Source organism: Mesocricetus auratus, unplaced genomic scaffold (genome assembly GCF_017639785.1).
Source record: "Mesocricetus auratus isolate SY011 unplaced genomic scaffold, BCM_Maur_2.0 Super-Scaffold_100691, whole genome shotgun sequence".
In the NCBI taxonomy this organism is placed as follows: domain Eukaryota; kingdom Metazoa; phylum Chordata; class Mammalia; order Rodentia; family Cricetidae; genus Mesocricetus; species Mesocricetus auratus.
Window position 1 is genome coordinate 4,698,012 of NW_024429267.1, and position 24,827 is coordinate 4,722,838.

At 47.9% G+C, this 24,827-nt stretch overlaps 1 protein-coding gene across 20 annotated transcripts in view; it reads left to right on the plus strand.

Moving 5' to 3' along the window:
- Megf11 (multiple EGF like domains 11) overlaps positions 1-24,827 on the plus strand; it is a 311,453-nt gene that overhangs the window by 250,184 nt on the left and 36,442 nt on the right. For all 20 annotated transcript variants that reach the window (XR_005874712.1, XR_005874713.1, XR_005874714.1 and 17 more), the window contains 3 exons: positions 800-936; positions 7,626-7,838; positions 15,804-15,978. Coding sequence is in view for 17 of the 20 variants with exons in the window: in XM_040739711.1 (XP_040595645.1) it covers positions 800-936; positions 7,626-7,838; positions 15,804-15,978 (525 nt within the window). In the remaining 3 variants the exon portion in view is untranslated. The remainder of the gene's footprint in view (positions 1-799; positions 937-7,625; positions 7,839-15,803; positions 15,979-24,827) is intronic.

The window sequence follows — 24,827 nt, forward strand, 5'->3', positions numbered from 1 at the left end:
AATTTTAAAAAGAAATATAAAGCTTTGGTTGCTGGAGTGATGGCTCAGTGGTTAAGAGCATTTGCTGCTCTTCCAGAGGACCCAAGTTCAGAGAGCTCACAACCACCTGTAACTCCAGTTCCAAGAGCCCTCCTCTAGGGCATCCAAATGCCCTTGGCATACACACACAGAAATAAAAGTATGTTTCTAAAACTCTTCTTAAAATAACTTGTAATGCTATGTGCTAATGGGAGTCATATACCCCTATTTCATTTCTGCTCTTTTCAGTCCTGCACTGCCCTGTCTCCTCCCTCTTTCCGCTCTTTCTGCCTTCTTCACACCCTACTTCCCCTCCCCTCCCTTCCTCCCCTCCCCCATCTGGGTCCTCTGCTCTCATAGTAGCTGGGTTAAGGAAAGGCACAGAAGTGAGTGTGTCTCCACAGCTGGGTGTATAATGGGGGGGGGGAGTCTCCTGTGTCTCCACAGCTTTTTTTTGCTAGTACATGTGGAAAGGACTAGCATTATGTACTTAGCTTGGTGGTCTCCACAGGACCCTGGGAGGACAGGTATCAAATCACACTTGCTTTCTGTGCCCCGGGTATCAACTCAGCACCCGATATACGACAGGTGTTCATTAACTGTATGCTAAACAGTGGGGTGACATAACTGGCCTCAGTGGCCCTAACTGTAGCATGAATGCCAGCACTCCTGGTCACACTGGGAAGTTGGGGGGCTCTGGGGCCCCAATATTCCTTGGGCAATATAACCTCAACATGTTACCTTTGGAACCCAACCAAGCCTGTCCTCAATTCTATTTCAGGGAGCAGTGTGTGCCCAGCCCTGCCCACCAGGGACATTTGGCCAGAATTGTAGCCAGGATTGTCCTTGCCACCATGGAGGCCAGTGTGACCACGTGACTGGACAATGCCACTGTACAGCTGGATACATGGGGGACCGGTAAGGATGGCACTAACTCTCGCTTTGATGTTCAGTTGTTCATACCCTCAACAGCCTTGCAGAGAATACCAGCCAAAGCACCCCTGGCCAGCCTCCTGGCTCTTTCCTAGAAGGCCATCCATCAGCTCACCCCTCCTCACCCTATGCAAGCCACCCCTCCTCCAGCCGGGCTACCCTAAACTTGCACTGGGGAAGGAGATGAGCGACCGCCTCCTCCATCTCCCCTGTCTTCACTAACAGAGGGAAGCAGTGGTATAGAGACCCCAAAAGAGCTAGGAGAGCAAAATCAGGGTCCACGTTTTGAAGTTCTTACAGAAGGAGATTTTTATTCCAAAACTGAGTTATCTATGAAAGATACTGACATCAGTTTGTGTATGAAAGCCTGAGAGTAGACTGACCAAGGATCCAGAGAGACACTGATATCCTTGAACGAAGCCAGTCTGGCAGAGGGAACAGGCAACAGAACTTATAACAAGGAACTGCCTTCTGGGCACAACTGCACCAGTTGGAAGAAAGCTACGGGCCAGGGCGGCACAGTGGAAGCGGGAGAATCGAGGTTTGTGTAGCTGATGGCAAACTGAAGGTGGAGGACCACGTGTATCCACAGACTCCTGGGCAGATCCCCTTCCTCCACCAACCAGCCAGAGGAGTCCCTCCTGCCTTTTGCCTGGCTCTGTGCAGGTGGATCTGAGTCTCATCTCTGGTCCCTGAATGTTGTGACTCTTTCTAGACAAAGTGAGAGGAGATAATGTAGAAAACACACCTTAGGGTAAGCATTGGTGCACCAGGATTCTCAATCCCACAGACATATTTTCTTCGTTGGAAGGAAATGAATGATGCCTGATCACCTGGAATGCTGGAGTGACATGATCAAACAACATGGTGATCCTTTGCTACAATTAGCTATTGCTATTAGCCAGTCTGAAAGAGGTTGCATGTACTTTGTGTCCTCCACCAATAGAATCTATTCTTATGTGTATCACAGATCCTTCTTTAGGCCCTAACCCTAGCCCTTGCCCTCACCCCTCGCCCCTGGCTCCAGCCCCAGCCCCAGCCCCAGCCCCAGCCCCAGCCCCAGCCCCAGCCCCAGCCCTGTTTACCAACCAATAGACTTCATTCTTATCGTAAAGATCACTGGGGCTTTGCTGCTTTGCAAATGATGTAGCCAGCCCTGAATCTTTGTTATGAGAACTATCATGTGGAGAATTTCCCCCAAAGTTCTGCTATGTTTAAACGTGTAAGAAAAGTAAGACTGGAGCTGAGTGGCACACACCTTTAATTCCAGCATCTGAGAGGCAGATGCAGGCAGATCTCTGTGAGTTTGAGGCCAGCCTGGTACACAAAGCTACACAGAGAAACCCTGTCTTGAAAAATAAAAAAGAAATGAAAGAAGGAAGGAAAGACTGAAATAAAGGAAGGAAGGAAAGTAGGAAGGAAGGAAGGAAGAGAGGGAGGGAGGGAGGGAGGTGGGGAGGGAGAGAGGGAGGGAGGGAGGCGGGGAGGGAGAGAGGGAGGGAGGGAGGCGGGGAGGGAGAGAGGGAGGGAGGGAAGACTGACTCTGGAAGGCTATGACCCAGTGCCTGCAAACATGGTTCTGTCTCGAGTTTCATTCTTCCCTTCCTGTGGATCATCTTCCTTCAGGTTATGAGACTTGACTGGGGCAGGGGAGTCCCCCAACAAGATAATATTTTTTTCTTGGTCTTTGTCTGGGTGACATAAGTGGGATCAAGGCTAAGTCATCCAATGAGTCCTTTCTGGAAAGTGTGTGTGTGTTAACAGTGTCTCTCATAGCCCAGACTAGCCTCAATCTCAGTATAGCCAAGGATTACCTGAACTTCTAAATCTCCCGCCTCCATCTCCTGAGTGCTAAGGTACAGATTTATGTCACAATGCCCAATTAATGTGGTGCAAGGGGTCAAATCATTCATGTGTTGGAAACTAATGTCAGGGTTCAGGCAAGCTACCAGTTACCAGTAGAGCTACCTCATTGGCTCTCAGGGTTCACCAAGGGCAGAAATAATCCCAAGTGTCTCTTCTTGGAGTCTCACCCCTCATCCCAGAGAAGAGAAAATCTCCAAAATCATGGACCTTCCAGCTTGCTTCCCAACCGCCTCAGGAGAGTTCATGCAGAGCGCCTTGAGCATTTGGCTTTCCCGCCTCAACAGGCTGCCTGGTGTTTAATATTTTGTAAAATTGCTTCCATTAATTTTGTAGGTGACAGCTGCATTAGCCCACCCCAAATTATCATGAGCATATTAAAACCAAGTGGGTATAATAACGCAGGTCTCCCCAGATAGGCAGGATCCAGCTCAAATTAAACACGAAACGTAACTTGTAATTTAATTGAGCAATGTATCTGGTTGTTAATGGCACTATCGGACACATTAGATTGATACATTGGGAAGGAAGGGTGTTTAAGTAGAAAGCTAATCCCTGCTGTGATTACCCTCCTGTTCCATGGGCCGGTTATTAGTGTGCTTTGTGTAAAATTCATTAGCAGTCATTGCTTGATCTCTAAATAAATAAGTTGTTTAAATTGTGAATAGGAAGAAAAGTAAAAAAGAGACTGATTATGGAAATGGATTAGGTTGTCAACATTTCATTTCTAGATTTTTTTACTGGGAATGTGGATGTAGTGCCCCCTCCCCTGGAATACAGCCAGGTGGGACACTCCCTTCACAGCAGCTTCATCTGTGCTGGGCAGGCATGGGCAGGGATATTCCAGTGCAAGGGAAGAGGTATCTCCTGGTGTGAGTTTCTCTCCTGACATCAGAGAGTTCTGAGACCTGCAGAGCTCAGTGGTCTGTGGAGAAACCTGGAGGCTGAGCAGGGGCTGGCAGTTTAGACAGTGAGACTTTAGCTGCTCCTGCTCCTTGCTCTCTACCTCAGTTTCCTCCCTTTCAGCTCCTCCTTTCTCTCTCCTGCCTGCCACCTACGCTTCCCCCCCAGGCACCCTCCCTTTGTTCCTGTCCCATAGGTCAGGGGCATCCCATGGCAGCCTTGATCTTTCTCATGTCCTCTCACACAATGGCTCTGGGAGGGAATAGCCCTGTAGCATACCCCTTGGGGGAGCTCTAAAGCCATATCCCAATCACTCTCCTGCTCTCTTGTCATTCTGGGCACAGTACAGCAAAGACAGAAACAAGGGCACCCGGTCTCTAGTTGCCAAGGCTAGTCCCCAATGCTCTGGCTGCTCTCAATCCCCCCATACAGAATGCTGCCTCCCAAGTCTACTGGGGTATCCACTTGTCCTCACTTTAGGCCACCGGCCTCTCAGCATGACCACACTTTCCCTGCCCTGTCTATGAGGAAGAATGTCTATGAAGAATAATAGTGGGTAGCAACTTGGGAAGGGAAGGGTTTATTTCACCCACAGCTCCATATAACAGTTCATTATCAAAAGCAGTGAGGGCCGGAACTCAAGCAGGGCAGGAACCTGGAGGCAGGAGCTGATGCAGAGGCCATGGAGGAGTGCTGCTCACTGGTTTATTTCTCATGACTTGTTCAGTCTACTATCTTATAGAACCCAGGACTACCCAGTCCAGGGGTAGTCATACCTTCAATGGGCTGCCCCCCCCATCAGCCACTAAATAAAATGCCTCACGGTTCCATCTTAGGAGAAATTTTCTCAATTGAGGTGTCTTGTGTCAAGTTGATAAATAACTAGCTAGCACAGGGTACATTTAGAAAATAAACAAATGAGGATGTATCTCAGTAGGGTGATTGCTTAGCATGCATAAAGACCTGAGTTCCAACCCCAGTACTGTGTAAACAGGCTTTGATGGTTCATGCTTGTAATTCCAGTACTCAGGAGGTAGAGGTAAAATAATCAGGAGTTCAAGGCCATACTTAAACACAAAGTATCAATCTTAGGGGAAGGGGGCTGGTAAGATGGCTCAGCACATAAAGGTGCCTGTCTGCTCCTCAAAGCCCAATGACCTGAGTTCCATCCCTGGAAGACATGCAAAAGCGAAAGGAAGAACTGTAAGTGTTACAGATCTGAGGGAAAAGGTTTCACCACTATAAGTGTTACAGCTCTGAGGGGGAAAGTTTTCCTGGTGCAAGTATTACAGCTCTGAGGGGGATGGTTTCCTCAATGCAAGTGTTACAGGTCTGAGGGAAAGGTTTCCCCAGTACAAGTGTTACAGCTCTGAGGGGGATGGTTTCCCCAATGCAAGTGTTACAGCTCTAAGTGTTACAGCTCTGAGGGGGATGGTTTCCCCAATGCAAGTGTTACAGCTCTGAGGGGGATGGTTTCCCCAATGCAAGTGTTACAGCTCTGAGGGGAAAAGTGTCTTGGCAGTCTGGAGTCAAGAAATACTACAAAATCACACTGTATGACAAAACCCCACACAACAGATTTATTGCGAAAGACACAAGAGGTGGGTGCCTCTGCTCTGGTAAAAAGCAGCAGGGAATTATGAATGGGAGGCAGGCTTATGTAGGGTTTCTTGGAGGCAAAGTTTTCCAGGGTAGAGATTTTCAGAGTAGGAATTGGTGGGATTTCAAGTCCAGGAATTGGTAGGTCTTTGGGCTCAAACATTGTTAGTTTTTTGAGCTTAGGGACTTGTGGGTTTTCAAAACCTTGAAGTAAGCTCAGATTGTTTACCTTACTTACATGAACCAACTCTACATCTGTCCTCTGACCTCTGACCTCCATACAAGTAATAATTAAACTACTTCTGTGCTTTTGTTACATCCAGAATTCTTTTTTGAGCCTTTTCATGCCCAAATCTAAAGCAAGAGGGTCAGACCTGCTGTAACAAACATTTAATAAAAGCTGGCGAGGTGAATCAGCAGTTAGGAAATTTATTTAAGAGTAACAACAAATAATGGTCTCCTGGCTGCCTTTCTGGATAGTTATACCCATTTTAAAAAATTAACCATGTGTATGGAGATGGGTTTTGTACATGTGAGTGAAATGCCAGAGAAGACTAAAAGAGGGTGTCAGATCCCGTGGACCTGGAGTTACAGGTGGTTGTGAGCTGCCCAGTGCAGGTGCTAGAAACGGAACTCAGGTCCTGTAAGTCAAATTGGAGCTCTTGACTGCTAAGCCATCTCTCCAGCCCCTCGTATTATCTTATTTAATCTTCAAACAACCTGATGGGGGTTACTAGTTCATGTTTTGATGAGGAAGTGGCCCATCAGAAGTTTAGGTCAGTTCTTCATCATCTGTATCATTGAAGCAGAGTTAAGAAATAGATAGTCCCCAACCCCAGAGGCACAGGTTGCCCCCAGGGTAGTCCCTTATTTTCCCCAAGGTTCAGTTGCTGTGCCAGTAAGTTTGTAGCACCTGAGAAATTAACCTGGACTGCAGCAAGAGTTGTTGAAGCGCATTCGGGAAGCCAGCAAGCCAGCAGAGGTCACACAAAAGATTACCATCTACTAGCCTAAAGGCTAGAGCATTCCCAGAATTCAGAATTCAGGGACCTACCTGTATGAGCTCACACAACACAAAAAGCGCCTGTCCTCCACCTTGGGAACTCACTGACTGACTGAAGAGAGAGAAAGAGAGAGAGAGAGAGAGAGAGAGAGAGAGAGAGAGAGAGAGAGAGAGAGAGAGAGAGAGAGAGAGAGAGAGAGAGAGAGCTAGCCTCTGCCTTCAGTTCTCAGATCCCAGTAAAGCAAATAGCCAGTCTTTGGGAGTGTGCAGCTTGATGAAGGAAGAAGAGACGTATACTTAAGGGAAATTCCACCCCAAGGAGAGGAACCCTATGACTCCACAGCACAGAAGAGAGAGGCTTCTGCCTGAAACATGGGAAAGCACATACTAGTAATCCCAGCAGGCAGGAATATGGGACAGGAGGATTGATGTGAATTCAAAGCCAGCCTGGGCTACATAGTGAATTCTAGGACAACAACCTGAGCTACAGAGTAAGACCCTGTCTCAAATAAAACAAACAAACAAAAACATCCCTAGCACCACATAAACCAGGCATGATAGCATTCAGGATGTGGAAAGATAAAATGGGAAGTTCAAGGTTATCCTTGGCTATATAGATAGTTTAAAACCAGCCTGGTCTATATGAGATTCTTTAAATATAGATATTCATGTTTATTAAATTGATATATTATACAATCAATTACAAAACATTTCTTCATGGATTTTGAAGGAAACAAACACTCAAACCACAGTGTACACCCACATTTTGTTTTGTTTTGTTTTTTTGAGATAGGGTTTCCTCTGTATTGCTTTGGAGCCTGTCCTGGAACTTGCTCTGTACATCAGGCTGGCCTTGAATTTACAGAGATGCCCCTACCTCTGCCTCCCCAGTGCTGGGATCAGCATACACATTTTATCATACTTTTTTTTTAAGAGAACTTCAGTCACACAATAATCACAATCACACAGGTAGCCTGGAACCCACCAAGCTGGCCCAAAGTTAAAGGCACCACCCTGCCTCAGCCTTCCAAGTTGCTAGGATAGAAATGCACCACCATACCCAGCCTTATCACAGTTTTAACAATGAAAAAGAAACAAAGTTGCACCATGACACTGATAATACGGAGCTCATCCTGGCTGCTAAGGAGACATGGGGTAAAGTTCCCATGGAAACAGGGGTGGGGGAGAGACTGGAAGTTTTAGGGACACACCAGGTATTCCAAGTGAGGAAGGGTCTGTGAAGATGCATCCAGAAGGCAAGTAAGGGCTCTGACCCACAGCTCCATCCTGCTCTGCTCTCCCACAGATGCCAAGAAGAATGTCCCTTTGGAACTTTCGGTTTCCGGTGCTCTCAGCGCTGTGACTGCCGGAACGGAGGTCAATGTTCACCAACCACAGGAGCCTGTGAGTGTGAGCCTGGCTATAAGGGCCCTAGCTGCCGGGAACGGCTATGCCCTGAGGGCTTGCATGGCCCAGGCTGCACCTTGCCCTGTCCCTGCGACACTGAGAACACTATCAGGTATGAGCTGTGGACAGGTAAGCCTGGGGCTGGGGCTGGGTGGGCCCCCATGATGGAGAAAGGCTTCCCAGGCTGTGGCTCCCCTCCAGAGTGGCCGGTCAGCCAGCTGGGAGAAGCTGAGCCTTCATGGCTTTGATGGCTCTGATAAAAAGTGAAAACTAATGCCACCGAGCTGGACTAGGACCAGACCTTAGGTTACCTGCCACCTGTTCACCATGTCCTGCTGCCTGGGCTTCACAATGGGTCAATCTCAAGCCTCATATGGGAATGACCGACAGAATTTGGGGGGGGGGCTAGGACTGGAAAGTTCTGGGGGTCAGGATGGGTCGGGGTGATAAGGCTCATAGCATGGTGTCTGGTATGCTATCTTGGAGAGTTCTCTTCTTCACCCTGAGCATCTAACCTGAAGCTGGAGCCATAGAAAGCCCATGCCAGGATCCAGAGGGCTCTGGCTGGGTAGGAAAACAGGAAGGACAGAGATTGGCCTCTATGCCTAGAGTGCCTTAGAAATATGTGGATAGTAGTTAGTCTTTCTCCTGCTTCCAGAAAGGACTGAACCTAAGTAAGTTCATCCCTTTCCTTCCTGCTAACCACCCCAGCTGCCCTGCATTCTGTTAGTTAGTGGGGCTGTCAGTCCCAGAGATGTCTCACTGCCCATATCTGACTGCCTGCTATCAGGACAGTATGGCGTGGGGAATAGCCTTTCTCCTGGACTGTGAGCATCCCAGGTAGACAGGCTAGCCCAGACAGCGGACACTGAAGATAGCCAGCAGAGAAGGCCCCTCTTCACCTCCGTGTTTGGTTTCTCACAAGTCACCCTGGAGCCTCCCATCATAGCAAGCAGGGCATCCCAGGATGTATCAGTTTAGATGAATAGGTTCCTTGGTGGCATCTCAGAGGAGAACAAGACTGAGAGAGCCTAGAGCCAAGGCAGCTGGTCTATGCATGACTCGAGCATTTTCTGTGCCTTGTTATCCATTCAACAAACATGGAGTGGATCCAGAGGGCAGGGCCAGGCTGCAGGAGGGAAGCCCAAGTGCTTTTAGGATCTCAGAATCTCAGTATTCACAGACACCAGGTGCTTTCTAGAATAGTCTTCCAATACTAGGCACCTCCAGTAATGTATCATAGACTTGCTTTGTGTTCTAATGGACTTAATTCCGTCGGCCAAACCTCTTCCAGGATGCCTTTCCTGACCAGCATGGTGGCACTTTATGATCTTATAAGCACATATCCAAGGTCACGGTGATTTGGATACATGTTGGGACCCAGCAGAGCCAGGGACATCTATTTCTACCCTAATATTTCTCAACCTCTGATGTTGGGTGTGGTATACACTTAATGGTATGCCATAGTTTGGCCAAATGAGGCTTTGTCCTGGACTGAAGGACAGGGTGAGAGGTCTAAGGGTCCCAAGTATGGGATGAGAAAACAGTTCACAGGTGGAAGACAGCACAGGGACACCCCATTCCTGCTGGGAAGTCAAGGAGGCTACTGAGGCTCCCATTCTGGAAGAGTCCCCACCACTCAAGCCCCAGATTAAAAAGCATTGTTTTCCTCCCATTGCTGGGCAACTGTGCCCTGCATAATTTATCTTTCTTCTGAAGGAGTCCTCCATGCATTATTAATCTGGAAGGACTCCCTCTTCTCTATCGCTAATCTCAGCCCATCCAATATTAATGATTATTTGCTTTACTGTCTTTAACGTGTGTCATGTTTCAAGGAACTGGGAGGCAAAAGCCCTCCTTAGACATGGGTTCTTGGAAGGTGCCTGCCAGCCCAGCTCCAGGCAGGCTGCTCAGACTCCAAAGCACTACCTCTCTGGGGAGAGCCTGGTCTCAAGCCTGGACCCCTGAGAGCACCAGCACCCTGCCCTGCCCATCTTTGTCACAGCTGCCTCGGTTACTGCCTTCAGTGACAGGCATCACTGAATTCATCGTAAACAGTACATCTCTCTGGGTAGCTCCACCCACTTGCCTTCTAAATGTCCGTCCTTCTTCAACTTCTGACACCCAAAGATGTTTCCAGCCAGTGTCAAATGTCTAGGCGGGATAGAGGAAGCAGGACGTCTGAGATGAGAACCTCTGGTCTACCTGAATCCTTACTGCTCTTGGTTTTGTCCTTATGCACCCAGAATACAGGCCTCTCCCTATGTGTGGACAAAGCTCAGCCTTTCTCTCCCATGAAGCTTTGGCTCACTATAGATACAGCCTTCTCTTGGGATACAAAAAAAAAAAAAAAGCAAAAACCCGCAGCTAGGGGTGTGCCTCAGGTGGTAGAGCATTTGCCTGGCATGCTTAAATGGGCATGGTGGTACACATCCCTAATTCCAGCATGTAGGAGACAAAGGCAGGAGAACCAGAAGCTCAAGGTCATCCTTGGTTACTTGGAGGCCAGAATGGGCACCATGAGATCTTGTTTCAAAAGAAGAAAACTGGGAAGGGGGAAGGAAGGATAGCGAGGGAGGGAGGGAGAGAGAGAGAGAGAGAGAGAGAGAGAGAGAGAGAGAGAGAGAGAGAGAGAGAGAGAGAGAGAGAGAGAGAGAGAGAGAGAGAGAAGTTTGGTCCCCTCAATCCTGGCCACAAATCTACTGTTAATCCCAAAGATGGGAGAAGGACCACCAACCCAAATCACCATGGAAAAATTAATTAAGCAAGTTTTTTTTTTATTCAAGCACATGGGCTGCCTACCCTTAGGGCAAAGTTCAGGAGGTCAGCACTGGATGTGAGGAAAACAAGGCTTTTATAGCTCAGGGGTGGGGGGTTTCCAAATGGGGAATTTGCTAGGCAAAATAGACAAAAGTTACAGGAGCAGGAAGTAAGTATGGCAATGACTCCTAAGACCTCCTGAAACAATGACATGATTGTGGGGTAGGCATAGCAAGGAAGTCATAGCCAGGTAGTCACAGGTGGTCATAAACCTTTGAAACACAGGTAAGGTTGCAAGATGGTTATAAACAACTTTTTGAAACAAAGACATGATTGACATTCCTGGAATGTGTAGTGCAGAACCATTTGTAGTTGAGGTAGCAGGTAGGGCATAGCCCAATCCTTGAGAAACAGAGGTCTAATCATAACAGGAATTAACCTTGTTTGTCTTTACTGTAAGATGGCCTTTAAGTCTAAGATGGAAGCAGGCTGGTTCTTTATACCTACCTAAGAAAATACTGATATATACCCCTCTCCTCTCAGTGTCTGTCTCCCAGTCTGTCTGTCACTGTTGGTCAGCAGAGGGGCAACTTCTCTTGTGGTCTTTGGGAATAGGACAGAGTGAAGGCACTGGAAACCTTGCCTCATTTGTTCCTGAACTTGTGCAGAACTTGGAATGGATGATGGCTTCCGGCCTCCAGGGTCTGTCTGAGGACACACAGGACTCCAACCCCAGCCAACTCTTCCTGCCCTTTCCCCTCTGGCTAACTGCCACCGAGAGGGTTTGGGTTGCCCTGGGAAGGAGCAGGGCTGGGGATCTTTGTTTCCTCTATGGGCTCTGTGAAAACACAAAAGAGACCACCTTCCTCCATAGAGCATTCACCTTGAGGACAGTGTCTTGGTGTCAGGCCTCTTAAATGTTCCCTCCGAAATTGGATTGTCATAGATGAATTCCAGTAGCCATGATGGCAGATTACCTTTGAAAGATTTGATTTAGCCAGCAGATGCCACAGATAGAAATCTCATCAGGGCAAAAGAAAGGCAGAAAAAACCCACTCTGTGAAGCTGCTGTGTGCATTGTGCAGCTTTCAGGTTCTGTTAGGTAGTGATTAATCTGTGTCTGGGGAAAAGGAAAAAACAGGGAAACTTGACACAGAGGAGGCAGCCTGAATATCAGTGATACAGACTTTGGTCCGAGCCTCCCCCAGTACTGCCCGAACAGCCAGGTGACCCCAGGGTAGGGAGCCTTGGCAGGGGAATATGCAGGCAGAAGGATTGCCATAAGTTCAAAGTCAGTTGGGGCTTCGTAGTCTCAAAAAACCAAAAATAAAAAGCCAAATTGTCAGTTGTCACTCCTCAACACCTTTTCAGAGGGACTTTTAGAGAATTATAACATATCATCAAATTAAGGCGCTAATGTCCTGTTTCTATAAATAGAATTGTAGGGCTGGGGATGTAGTTGAGCTGGTGGAGTATTTGCCTAGAGTCTTAGTCACTGCTCTATTGCTGTAAAGAGACACCAGGACCAAGGCAGCTTGCAACAGAAAGCATTTAGCTGGAGTTTGCTTACAGTTTCATAGGGCCAGTTCATGAGCATTATGGCAGGAAGCATGGTGGCAGGCAAGCATGGTGCTGGAACAGTGGCTGAGAGCTCACATCCTGATCCACAGGCAGCAGGCAGAGAAAGAGAGAGAGCCAGCGTGGGCCTGACATGAGCCTTTGAAACCTCAAAGCCCACTCCCAGTGACACACCTACTCCAGCAAAACCACACCCCCTAATCCTTTCAGAACAGTTCCACACCTAGGACCAAGCATTCAAATACATGAGCCTATGGGGGCCATGCTCGTTCAAACCCCCAGAGGTAGCACGCACCAAGCCCTGGATTCCAAATCTCAGTACTTCAGAGGTGGAGGCAGGGAAAAAACAAATTCCAGCTTTAAAGCAAGTTAAAGTCTAGCCTGGGCTACAAGAATCCTGTGTCCAAGTGAAACAAGAAGGGGAAAAGAACAAGAGTAGAGACTATAGGGGCGTAAGAAGGAAAGAAATGGGGTTTAGAGAGACAGCTCAGCAGTTAAAGAGAAAACTGTCCATGCAGAGGATCTGAGTTTGGATCCCAGCACCTGTACAATTTTTGTATTTCAGATCATCACTTTAGTTTGTTTGTTTTTTGTTGTTGTTCTGTTTTAGTTTGAGGATTTGTTTGCATGGCTCATGTTTTGTTTGTTATGGGCTTTATTTTTAAGATCTATTTATTTACTTTATGTGCGTTGGTGTTTTGCTTGTATGCATGTCTGTGTGAGAGTGTCAGATTCCCCTGGAACTGGAGGTACAGACATAGTGAGCTACCATGTGGGTGCTGGGAATTGAACCTGGGTCCTCTGGAAGAGCAGCCAGTACTCTTAACCACTAAGCCATCTCTCCAGCTCCTGTGGTGGGGTTTTGTTGGGGGGTTGTTTGTTTTCTCTTTTTGGGGGGTTGGTACTAAATTGAACCCAAAGCCTCAAACATACTTGGCAGGCACTGAACTATATCCTTAGCCCTAAAATTATGACTTTGTATATAATTTGGATATTTCCTTTAATCTTTTTTTTTTCAAGACAGGCTTTCTCTTTGTAGCTTTGGAGGCTGTCCTGGCACTCGCTCTGTAGATCAGGCTGGCCTCTAACTAACATAGATCTGCCTGCCTCTGTCTCCCAAGTGCTGGGTTTAAAAGTATGTACCACCACCCCTGACATCTAACATGCCTTCTTAAGGATAGTCCTAACCCATTTAACAAGCACTTTCTTGTCAGAGGTGAGAGGAAGCATAGGATAAATAAGGCCAGACCTTGGTTCAAACCTCAGCTCCATCATTCACTCACTTATCCCTGTGACCTTGGTCGAGTCCCAAAGCCTCTGGGTACCACCTGTAAAATGGAGGCTCACGTTCCTACCTCACAGGTTTGTGGTAGATAAGAGATATATGTGTGAGGTGCCTGGTGCTTTAATAGCCTGGCCACATATTATTTATTATTATTCAAATTGCTTCCATTTTCTGCTGTTATAAATAATGCTTCAGGGAACATCTCTGTGCATAAATCTTCCTCCACAACCGCGATTGTTTCCTTAGGATAGATTCCTAGAAATGGAATTACAAGGCCAAGGCATCTGCATATATTTAGGTCTCCTGATACATAACCTCAGATTGTTTGGAAACCTTTGCCAACATTTGAAAAGCCCGTCCGTGTTTTGATAGAGCGAAGGTAATATCCAATTGTTGTTTTGACTGGATGATTAATGAGACTAAACATTTTCTGAAGTGATTATTAGCTGCTGACACTTATCATTCCAGAATTGTCTGCTCTAGTCCACCCCTCATTTTCTACAAGAACACCAGGGCCCCCTAGAAGAGAGGCCGGCTGGCTGCTCACAGTTAGTCTGCTCATTAATTCGTTTATTTAGGCATGCCATGAGGTCAACACTTCCCCTGCACCAGGAACCCCATTGGGCTCTGAGAGGTGACAAGGCAGACAAGGGCTCTCCCCCAGGGAGCTTAACCCTAGTGGATAGACAGAAAACAAACAAGTCAACAGACACAGAAAATAATTAAACATAGAGGGCTAGGGTTGTAGCTCAGCAGAGCATACATGTAGCGTAGCATACGTGAAGTCTTGGGTTCGAGTTACAGCACAGTATAAAACCAGGTGTGGTAACGATGCACAGCTGTTACCCTAGCACTGGAGAGGTAGAGGCAGGAGGATCAGAAGTGCAGGGTTAGGAGCTGGTGAGATAAGTTGACAAGTTGCTTGTCATCAAGCTTGATGGGACCCCCATGGTAGAAGGAGAGAGCTGACTCCAAGTTGTTCTCTGACTTCAACACATATGTCGTGGCATCCACGTGCCCATACACACAATATAAGTAAATAATGCAAAAAATAAAGACCAGGACCATCCTCAGCTATATAACAAGCTTAAGTCAAGATGAAGGCCTGGGCTACATGAGGCCCTGTCTCAAAAAGAAAATAATTAAATATAGTAAAAGCAATGTGCATTCCTATGTGTATAAACTGAATAGTAAAAATGAGCTGGGACCTGAGAGCCAACACCAACCCAGGGACAGCAAGCCCTGTCCTTGTGGGACTTACAAGGAACAAAGACTAGCACGGCGAGCCACTGCAGGCCGTCCCAGGTCAGACCTGAGCCAGATTCCAGGGCAGGGAGGAGGTGACCCGGGATCAGAGCAGCTTGTTTCCACCATCTCTGCTGTGCTAGCTGGGGCTGGCCCAGAAGCAAATGCCAGGTGTGAGAGATTCTGGTGGGCATGCAGTGAAGAGTGCTTGCCTGGTCTTAAAAGGAGACATGTTGGGGTGGAGAGTGGGGAGGTGACCATGAGCTGTAGGGCTGGGAAGGGCTGCACGCCATTACCACATTCGGGAGCTCCTGATGGCTATTGGCTGCTGGACCAGACCACTGTCAGTCAAGGCTGGCCCACTCTAGGGTCATGCCCCTGATGCCAGACAGACAGATAAAAGAGGGAGAAGGGCTTGCTCTGTTACAGAGCAGAAGGAAGCCCAAGTGGCAGGTTCCTTAGGTACAGGCATTGTCAGTAAGGAGTCATCCTGTCCTGAGGTCTTGTTTTAACTCTATCAATGTTCACCAAGAGTCTACTCTATGGAGAGCTACAGGTATCATGGTTGCCTTCCCATGTGTCCCCACCTTAGGTATCTGCTGTGGGTGAGAGGTGAATGACAAGAACTCTGGACTTCAGAGTATCTATAAGTCAAGGAAGTAAGGCACTGCCCTATGCTTTGGGCTGTGTAGTTTTATAAAGAATATACATTGGGGGTGGGGAGCTCAGTTGGTAGAGTCCTTACCTAGCATGCAGGAGGCCTGGGTTTGATCCCAACATTGCATGAACAGGGCATGGTGACACATATTTGTCATCTGAGTCCTTGGGAGGTGGAGGCAGGAGTACCAGATATTCAGTGTCACCCTCAGTTATATAGGGAGTTCAAAGATAAGCTGGGTTCCATGAGTCCCGGCCTCAAAAGGGAAAAAAAAAGTGCATGTTTGGGAATCAGAAGGCCTGGTTCTAAGGTCATACACCTTGCTAAATGACTTAGGGAAGTTACTTAACTGTGAGCCTTCATGTCTAGGAACTAATGAAACCATGTATGGCCATGGCATCTTCTCGTAAACCACAAGGCATGGCTAGCTTAACCACAGAGGTCCTTTGCTCTTACTACCATGGGAAGACTAGACTTGGGGAGGGCACAGGAGGAGTCACAGTTGCCACCCTGACTGGGATGTCCTCTTCTCCCTTCTGTCCTCTGCTCAGCTGCCACCCAGTCACTGGAGCTTGTACCTGCCAACCAGGCTGGTCGGGCCACTTCTGCAATGAGTCCTGCCCTGCCGGCTACTATGGCAATGGGTGCCAGCTGCCCTGCACCTGCCAGAATGGCGCTGACTGCCACAGCATCACCGGGGGCTGCACATGTGCCCCGGGCTTCATGGTAAGTCGGGAGGGGCCTCTCATAGCCTCCCTGGTCCCCCATACTTCTGGCAATCTGGAGTATGACCCTCTGTCCAGGAATGAGGGATAGGACTGTTTCTGTGTCACCTTCAGACATAGAATCTGTGTCCGAGAGCCCTTGCAGCTGTTCTCTGAGGTTTATAATGGCAAGAGTAACAGAAAAAGGAATTAGTCTGTTCACTGTCGACTCTGAAACTGTCTTCCTCTCCTTTCAGCTCTTCCCTGTCCTCCCGTGCATACAATATTTTCCACAATATCATAAGCCCAGCTCACATACACAGTTTTGCATTCTCCTTTCTATTTATTTGTTTGTTTGTTTATTTATTTTAAAACAAGGCCTCACTATATAGCCCCAACTGTCCTGTAACTCACTGTGAGGACTGAGCTGGCCTCAAAATCACAGAGGTCTACCCACCTCTGCTTTCTGTGTGCTGGGATAACAGGCATGCACTATCAGCTGTTAATTCCGTGTGTGGGTAGGGCCTGTTGTGTGAGTGTGGGGGGGGGTTGTCCCGAGGATTGAACACACAACTCCCACATGTGAGACGGGTGCACTCACTACCTCTGAGCTCCAGCCCCATTCTTTCTTTTATTGTTACTATGTTACTTTCTTCCTGTCTTGGACGTCTTAATTTTCATTTCAGACAACTACCTAGCAGGGCAGGAACTGGTACATGTCCAGTTTCCCCAGTCCTTCCCTTCCTGCGGAATATTAGGATTTTCCCATTTTCACAGCCAGTGTTGCAATGAGCATCTTCTTACAGGCTGCTCTCCACCCGCCGCCCCGTTGAATTATTTCCTTCGGGTGAATTCCCAGGTCAGCGGGTACAATATATTCATGGCTCCTGATGGATGCTGCCAGATCACTTTCCCAAAGGATTATATAAATCTATGCTGTCGCGGGTTGTATATGCATGCGCCTTGTTCAGAACAGTTTTGGCTTGCTTTTTTTCCCCCCAGTCTTGCTAATTATATAGGTAGAGAATGGTTCCTAAATGTTGCTCTCATTTGCATGTCTGATTACTAGGTAGAGCGAACATTTTCCCTACACGTTTGCTCACTGTTTGTATTTCCTCATCAATCATGCTGGTCTTTACAAGGTTTGATTTGGAGGGAAGTTGACACTGGGGGTGGGTTATGCTCAGCTGGTCTGAAGACCCCCCCCAGGGACAATGTTCCATGGTACTTTGAGAAGTGTTTGTGGAATTGAACCCTGTGACCAGGTCACACACATCCTGGCTGTCTTACCTACCAATCATGTGACCTTGGACCCATTCTCCTGGGTTCTGTTTATCCTCTGTGAAGGAGCGCTCACCTTACACGGTTGCTTCCAGGTAAACAAGGGATGGCTGGCACCTCTGTAGACAGGAGCCTTGGTAAATTACAGGTTCAGATCCAGCATGTCTTCGTTGTGGCTGAGGCTTTATATATCTGATGAGTTCCTACAAAATGTGGGTGCTGCTGCTCAGTGGTTTCCACTGTGTAGGAAGCAGATGGATAGCAGGGTTTCCTCTTCCTTCCATCCTTCCTTCCTTCCTTCTTTCCTTCCTTCCTTCCTTCCTTCTTCCCTCCCTCCCTCCCTTCCTTCCTTCCCTCCCTCCCTCCCTCCCACCCTTCCTTCCTTCCTTCTTTCCTTCCTTCCTTCTGTTATTTGTTTTTAAGATAGTCTTATGAGCCGGGCATTGGTGGCACATGCCTTAAGCCCAGCACTGGGGAGGCAGAGGCAGGCAGATCTCTGTGAGTTAGAGGCCAGCCTGGTCTACAGAGCAAGTTCCAGGACAGGCTCCCAAACAATGCAGAGAAACCCTGTCTCTAAAAGCACCAAAAAGAGATAGTCTTATGTATTGCAGGTTTTCTGGCTTGCTATGTAGTAGGGATAACCTTGAACTTGAAGCAGGCTGCTGGAGGGACATTCTTTGAATACTAGGGAAGGTCTATGACTTTGGAATAGCTTCTCCTCTCAGGTCCCAGGTTCTACCTATACAAATATGATCAGACAGGAAAGGAAAAACCCACTGATATTGTTCTTAGATAGAACCTCATGTAGCCTAGGCTAGACTTAAACTCATTAAGTAGCTGAAGCTGACCTTGAACTCCTGATCTTCCTACGTCCACCCACTTAGTACTAGAATTAGAGGTACACATCACCATTTTATGTAGTGCTAAGGCTTGAACTCAGGGTTTCATACATGCTAGGAAAGCACTCTACTTACTGTAGCTCAAATTCTAACTGGTCTTATTAATAAAAAACTTGGAGTCAGATACAGGGGTAAATGCTGAAAGATCAGAGAAGTAAAGGGGCCAGCCACTAGAGAAGCTTTACTTCTATCAAATCCTCAGACCAAAGGGGGCAAGATCCTGTCTCTAAGAATCCTCAGAGTAAATGCTCTGAGCTCCTGTGTCCTCATATGCCTCTCTCTACCCAGCCATATCCCTCCCTGTCTCCACCTTCCTAGTGCTGGGATGAAAGGTGTGTGACTTCCACATACTGGGATTAAAGGTGTGAGCCACCACCACCTGGCTCCATTTCTCTTTTAGACTGGATCAATCACATGTAGCCTAGAGTGGCCTTGAACTCACTCTGCATCCAGAGTGCTGGGATTAAAGATGTGTGCCACCACTGCCTGGCCTCTATGGCTAACTAGTGCCTTAGCTCCGAACTCTGATCTTCAGGCAAGATTTATTTGTTAGATCACAAAGTATCACCACACTCTACCAACTGAGCTATGTCCCCAGTCCTGAAGCCACTGATTTCTGAGATGGTATACTATACTTGGCAGACTTCGTGGACACATTGGTGCACCTAATTGGGGACTTGTTTAGAGTCTAGTGGTGTACATTGTCATGAATTTGTTCATACTCTTCCTCCTCTGTTCCCCCTGTTGTCTGGCTAATCACTCCTACCCAGAAAAGAAAATTGAGGTTCCAGGAGGGGAGGGAAAGGAGCATTTGTCTGTCCATGTGCTCACTGCCCCCAGCCAGAGGTCCACTGGAAGCTAGACTGCTGCCTCCCAACTAGAATGTAAATGACTTCCTGTCCTTGAACTTTGGGGGGGGGCTCGGTGATCAGATCATCAGAATCCTCTCACCACTGAGTCCTGCCTTCATGGCGCTCTAAGATAAAACAGACTGAGCAGGCTGTCCTGGTGACACCCCGTGAACCTGCTAAACATCATTATACACCTGGAGAGGCTTTTCTGGGTCCTGGTGGTGCTGGACAGAGGCTGCTGGAGCTGATTACAAAGCAGTCATTGTTCTCAATGGCATGACTCATTCCCAGGAGCACCAGGCCCCCGTGAGGATGCCATTACTCCTGCCTTGCCCCAGCTTTTGAATGATGTGACTTCCTGCAATTAGCCAGCTTGGTAATATGGGGGATAGGGGCATCAATCAGCAGAGTAGACTGAGCCCAGTCTCCCCCAGAGCATCCCACAGTCAGTAATAATTAGCAGTGCCTTGGTGTGTTCGTTGATTTGTGACTGCATACCTGCCTGTTTGCTGAAAGATTTCACGACTCAGGGAATTAATAAAGAGCTAATTTTAAAAGCTCATTTCTGGGTGTTGGAGATTCATCCTAAAGTTGGTAACCTCGACCATGCTACTTCATCTTTCTGGGCCTCTGCTTCCCTATCCATGTAAGATGGGAGGAATCTATCAGCCTTGCCTGCTGCTGTGTTTGAGTAACCAGCGTGCCAATGGATGCATGCTAGACAAGCCCTCTACCAACTGAGCTATACCTCCAGCTCCCTTCCTAGGGTCCTTTAGAAGGATGCGAGGGGCAACTTTATGAATGCCGACCCTATGAGGGCTGGGAGAGTCTTCGGCTGCACGTAACATGAATGGTGCTGATGAGTTATTACAGAATTGTCCTTTGGGAGCTCAGGGAACTTGATACTCAGGTAGTCTCCACTCCATAAGGCCACGGTGACATAGGGCAGGAATAGGCTAGATACTGGGAACTCTTGTGACTGCCCCTTCATTCCTAAGATTCTGATGTTTACGATGTCAAGGACATGGGGTGTGGCAAGGCTCATCAGACACCTATCCAGCCATCAAGGACCTTGTCTGATCATAATGATATTCAGCCTAGTGGAGAGCACTCATTGTGTTCTTGCTGCATGCATCATCTGGTTTATGTCTCACGAGAGCCCTGCAGACATATACTTCCAATTTTTTCAGCTTGCAAATGAGCTTAAATTTAAACAGGGAAAGAAGCTTGGCCAGGATTAGATAGCCAGAAGTGGCAGGAGCCTCTACATGCTCAAATAGTGATGAACTTTGATAGACTAGACACTCCCAAATAATACAGACCAGAGTTTGAATCCCATCTTTCTACTATACTACCACCTCTGCCTATGGCAAGTCCTATGTCCTGCTTAAACCTGACTGTCCTCATCTGTGACAAAAGATTTTGTGGTGAGACTAGGGAGCTTCCTACATAAGCTTACAAATCAGTGCCTGAACCACAATAGGTACCTGCTCAGATGCTAAGCATTGAGTGTAGAGAGTAGATGCTGTTTATCTCAAGTCCAGCACAAGTGTGATGCCCAGAGGATACTGGGATGAGCAGCAGCCAGGCATCCCAGGTGAGGCGGATTCATGAACATCACACCTACTACTCTAGGCAGCACCTAGAAGGCAAGAACCAACTTATAGTTTTGGTTCTGTTAATGTTTTAGGTCCTATTTCTTCGTTGTAAAAATAGAAATAAAATCCTTTGTCCAAAGAAAACTGTGGGTACCAGGAGTGCTTCAGATTGGGTTGGACAGTGTTTCAGCACCTCGGATAGTACCACGGATCTCTGCTGGCTTTACCAGACAAAAACAACTCCAGCCCTAAGGAGGGGCAGGGCAGTGGGGAGAGTGTCATGTTAAAATCCAGGGTGCACTTGTCTTTAGTCCCAGCACTCATGAAGCAGAGGCAGGCGGATCTCTGTGAGTTCGAGGCCAGCCTGGTCTACAAGAACTGGTTCCAGGACAGCCTCCAAAGCCACAGAGAAACCCTGTCTCAAAAAACCAAGACAAAAAGACAAAAAGAAAAAGAAAATCCTGTCCTGGCAGTGTCTCTGAAACTAGGGGAAGATCTTTCTTCCCCTGTACCCTGGCTGGAGAAATAGCTCAACTGTGGATGAGGGGGCAAGCCATGAGGAACCGTTTACCTACCTACAGTCATTGCCACCAAAGGAAATTTACACCTCTGCCTTCTGTCGCCCTCCAGTCTCACTTCATCTACTATGTGACCACACATGACTCACTTTGCCCCAAACCTGTTTCCTTTCTGTCTTCCTTGCTGCACCCCCATCTTTGTTGTATCTATGAATGTTCTGTCCATCTTTCCTGGTGGCCTTTCCACGAAACTTTCCATAGACACTCCTCTCTGTAGGATTCACACTTGCACCCCTTCTGTGTTCAAAACCCACAGCTCCCACTCAGTCTGCCTCCCTGAGAACAAGGACCTGTTTCCCCTAGCCTTGTACCTCCTAACTACCGCCTACCATGCCTGCCACATGAACAGATTGCTTGGTGGAGTCTCTTTAATGAATGAAATCCTTGGAAATAGCAGGACCATTAATGTAGCATTTCCAGACTGGCATCTGGAGGAAGGAGGATTTGGGCTACTTGGGACTTGAATCTCCCACCATTCCCGTGAGCCTCTCTGAGATTTGTTTATTCTTTTTACATTTATTTATAACTTATTTATTTTGTGGGATGCATGCAGAAGAAACTTGCAGGAGTCAGTTCTCTCCTTCTACCATGAGGGTTCCAGGTACTGAGATCAGGTTATCAGATGTGATGGCAACCATCTTTACACCCTGACTGCTGAATCATCCGGCCAAACCCCTCTCTCAGCTTTAAAGAGGAAACTGAAGGAGCTGTCCTTAGCACCACCTCTGAGTTCCCGGAGCAAAGATGTACCTTAGACAGCTCACCTTACACAGTGTAGAGGTCACAGAGACTTGGAACCAGATGCCCTGCCTTCAGATACCGGCGTCACTGCTTTTTATAGCTGTGTGACCTCAGACAGGATACCATCTCCCTGCCCCTGTTTTATGGTATGTGTAAAGGAAATGATCATAAATCCTTAGGATTAGTACGCTGATCAAGCTAATTGGTGCATGCAAAGAGTGTATTAGTCATCTTTCAACAAGTGTCAGCCACGATGGCCGTGCTTAAAAGGCTGACGCCATTGATGCTGCTGATGCCCACTGGAAGAGGGCAGAGAGCTTACCTGGGATGCATATACAGATGGGAAGAGAAGAAGGGAATCCTTAACTTCAGCTTCCTCCAGGGTGGAAGCTGTAGGGCACCTAGGTCCCCAGAAAGGACAATAGGCTTTGTCAGCACAGAGAGAAACACGTCTAATTTCACACCCCTGCGCATGTCTCTACTGCCCACTAAAACTCTCTTTTAATACGGCACTGCCTGACGGAGCCTCCTGCACACTTGGGTATAGAACTAATTGCTGTTCTGACAGCGCCTACAGGGAGCAGGCTAGAAGGTCATAGCCAAACTGCAATGACTTGTTTTCCCAGTCCCTTCCTGCAGCCTCCTCCCTGCATGGAGCCTCCAGGGACCAGGAGATAAGGGGTCTTTCTGACCATTCCTCAGCCCGATGCCATCTTTTAGTTCTGGTTATAATGGGGACAGAGAGCTCAGCAGGCAAAGCAGAAGGGCCCAGTGTCCCCTCCCGCAGGACTCAGTGCCCATATTTCTCCCTAGGATGACAGCATTTCTATTACCTTAAAGGGCTCATCTATTCATGCTGCAATTTTTTGAAGCCCTGTCTGCCATTATTGAGCCCTGCATGCTGGCGAGGGGAGCGGGCACTCCATCACCCAAATGAACCAACTCCTTCCCGCATTTTTCTCAGCTTTCTCTGCTCTGTCCATAGGTCATATGCAAAGCTCAGCTGCTTGGGCTAGGGAAGGCAGGAGGGGGCGAGAGTTGCAAACACCAGATCAGTGGGGAAGCAATTGAGTTTTCTCCACACAAGGTTTCTGGGCGTCTGTTAAAGACGTCCCCCCTTCAGCTTCCCTCAGTGAGCTGAATGCATATCGCCTCCTGTGTGGCTCCGGCACTGGAGTGAGGGCAGGTGTGGCCAGGAGGGAGTGCAGGTTGGAAATGACAGCTGGATGACGCATAAAGCACACCTGTGCAATTCCTGTTTTAATTAATTGTTTCATCGCTCATCAGACTCGGGTCCATCAACTCGAGTCCTAAGAGCAGAATTCAAGGCTTCTCATTCCCCACCCTGCCCCCATCACGGACTACTGTCCTGATTATTGTCATAAAAGATTTTTCCTGATACAGAACTAGGCATGACAAACTCACCCTCTAGCTGCTGTGGTTGTGTGAGCAAGACTGTGAGAAGCTTTTAAAATTACCAAAATATGAACGCACACACATACACAGACACACACTGCAATCCTCAAACTCTAGGACTGCTGCCTCCTGCTAAGCGGCCTTGGTAGAGTTACCAGAGTGTCTCAAGGCTTGGATTTTTCTTTTTAAATTTATCATTGTTCTTGGGGGGGGGCATATGCATGCCACAATGTATGGTGTGGAGGATAACTTAGAAGGTGAAGGCAAGAGGATCAGGAGTTCACAGTCATCCTTAGCCACATAGAAAGTCCAAAGGTAGGCTGGGCTTTAAACAATAACAGTTCATCTGTAACACTGGGAACATGTTGGTATTCTGTTCCAATGTGAGTCTTAGGATTGGAAGGTATAAAATGTATGCAGTGCTTAGAACAAAACCTGGCATGTAGTAGATGCTCAATGCATGCTTACTAAAATGTGTCATGGGACTATGTAGGATTGAAGTAAAAGGGCCTGAACATACGCACGGACTTGTGATCAGATGGGTCTGGGCCGGAAGCCCTGTCTGTCCGTCAGCATCTACAGTCATGGGCTCATCCTTAGAGCCCCAGATTACTCTCTGTCCAATGAGTTAAGAATGCCAGTCATGCAGGCCCAAGAACACAGAGTGGCAGCCCAGAGCTTGTCACAGTGAGCTGAGAATTCTCTCTCAAGAGCAGAGCCAGAAGGACACAGTGTACTTCTATAGTGTCCCCACCTCCATGCTGCGGAGAAGAAACTGAGATCAGAGAGGGAGAGTGACTTACCTCTGACCACATCGCAAAACATGGCAGAGCCAGGGTGGAGCAGAGGTGAGAACTCCAGCCAATGCCTGTCATGAGCTTGTTTTCCCCTGGGTGGGCAGGAGGGGTAACAGGGAAGACATGGCGGTGGTGTGCACGAGGAAGTTAAATCATGTTGGCAATTAATCCACAGAGCAAAGGAGAGAGAATTGGTTTTGTGTCACGGAGGTTCAGGCTAGATTCCCCCTCTGGGACTCTGTGGTTTGCGGCTTCATTAGGGAAAACTGCTGAGTCTCCTCTTCTTATTCCACACCATCCTTTCCCTGGGGAGTTCCCACTGCCCTTCTCAGTGCCCTCATCACTCAGGCAGTGGCCTGATGCTGGCTCTACGGGCAGCTAGAGGTGTCAGGGTAGGTCCCTGGCACTCACGCTTCCAACATGCCCCACTCACTGTATCGATGGGATTCTTGCTGGCCAGGATCTGAGACCTGGCTCTGAACCCCGGATTCTTGAGGGTGTCCAGAATCTCGTTGAACAGTCTGAAATGCATGGCTGGGGGAGGGGATGCTCATCATGAATGCTGAGCACCGTCAGTCCGGTACTGTGTTCCTCTTGCTCTACACAGTAACCTTCAGATGGGGGCTGTGAGGGCCCCCACCTTGCAGAAGAGATATGTTCAGGGAGGCAAAGTGACCTTCCCCAGTACATGGTAGCTGATCTTGACACTG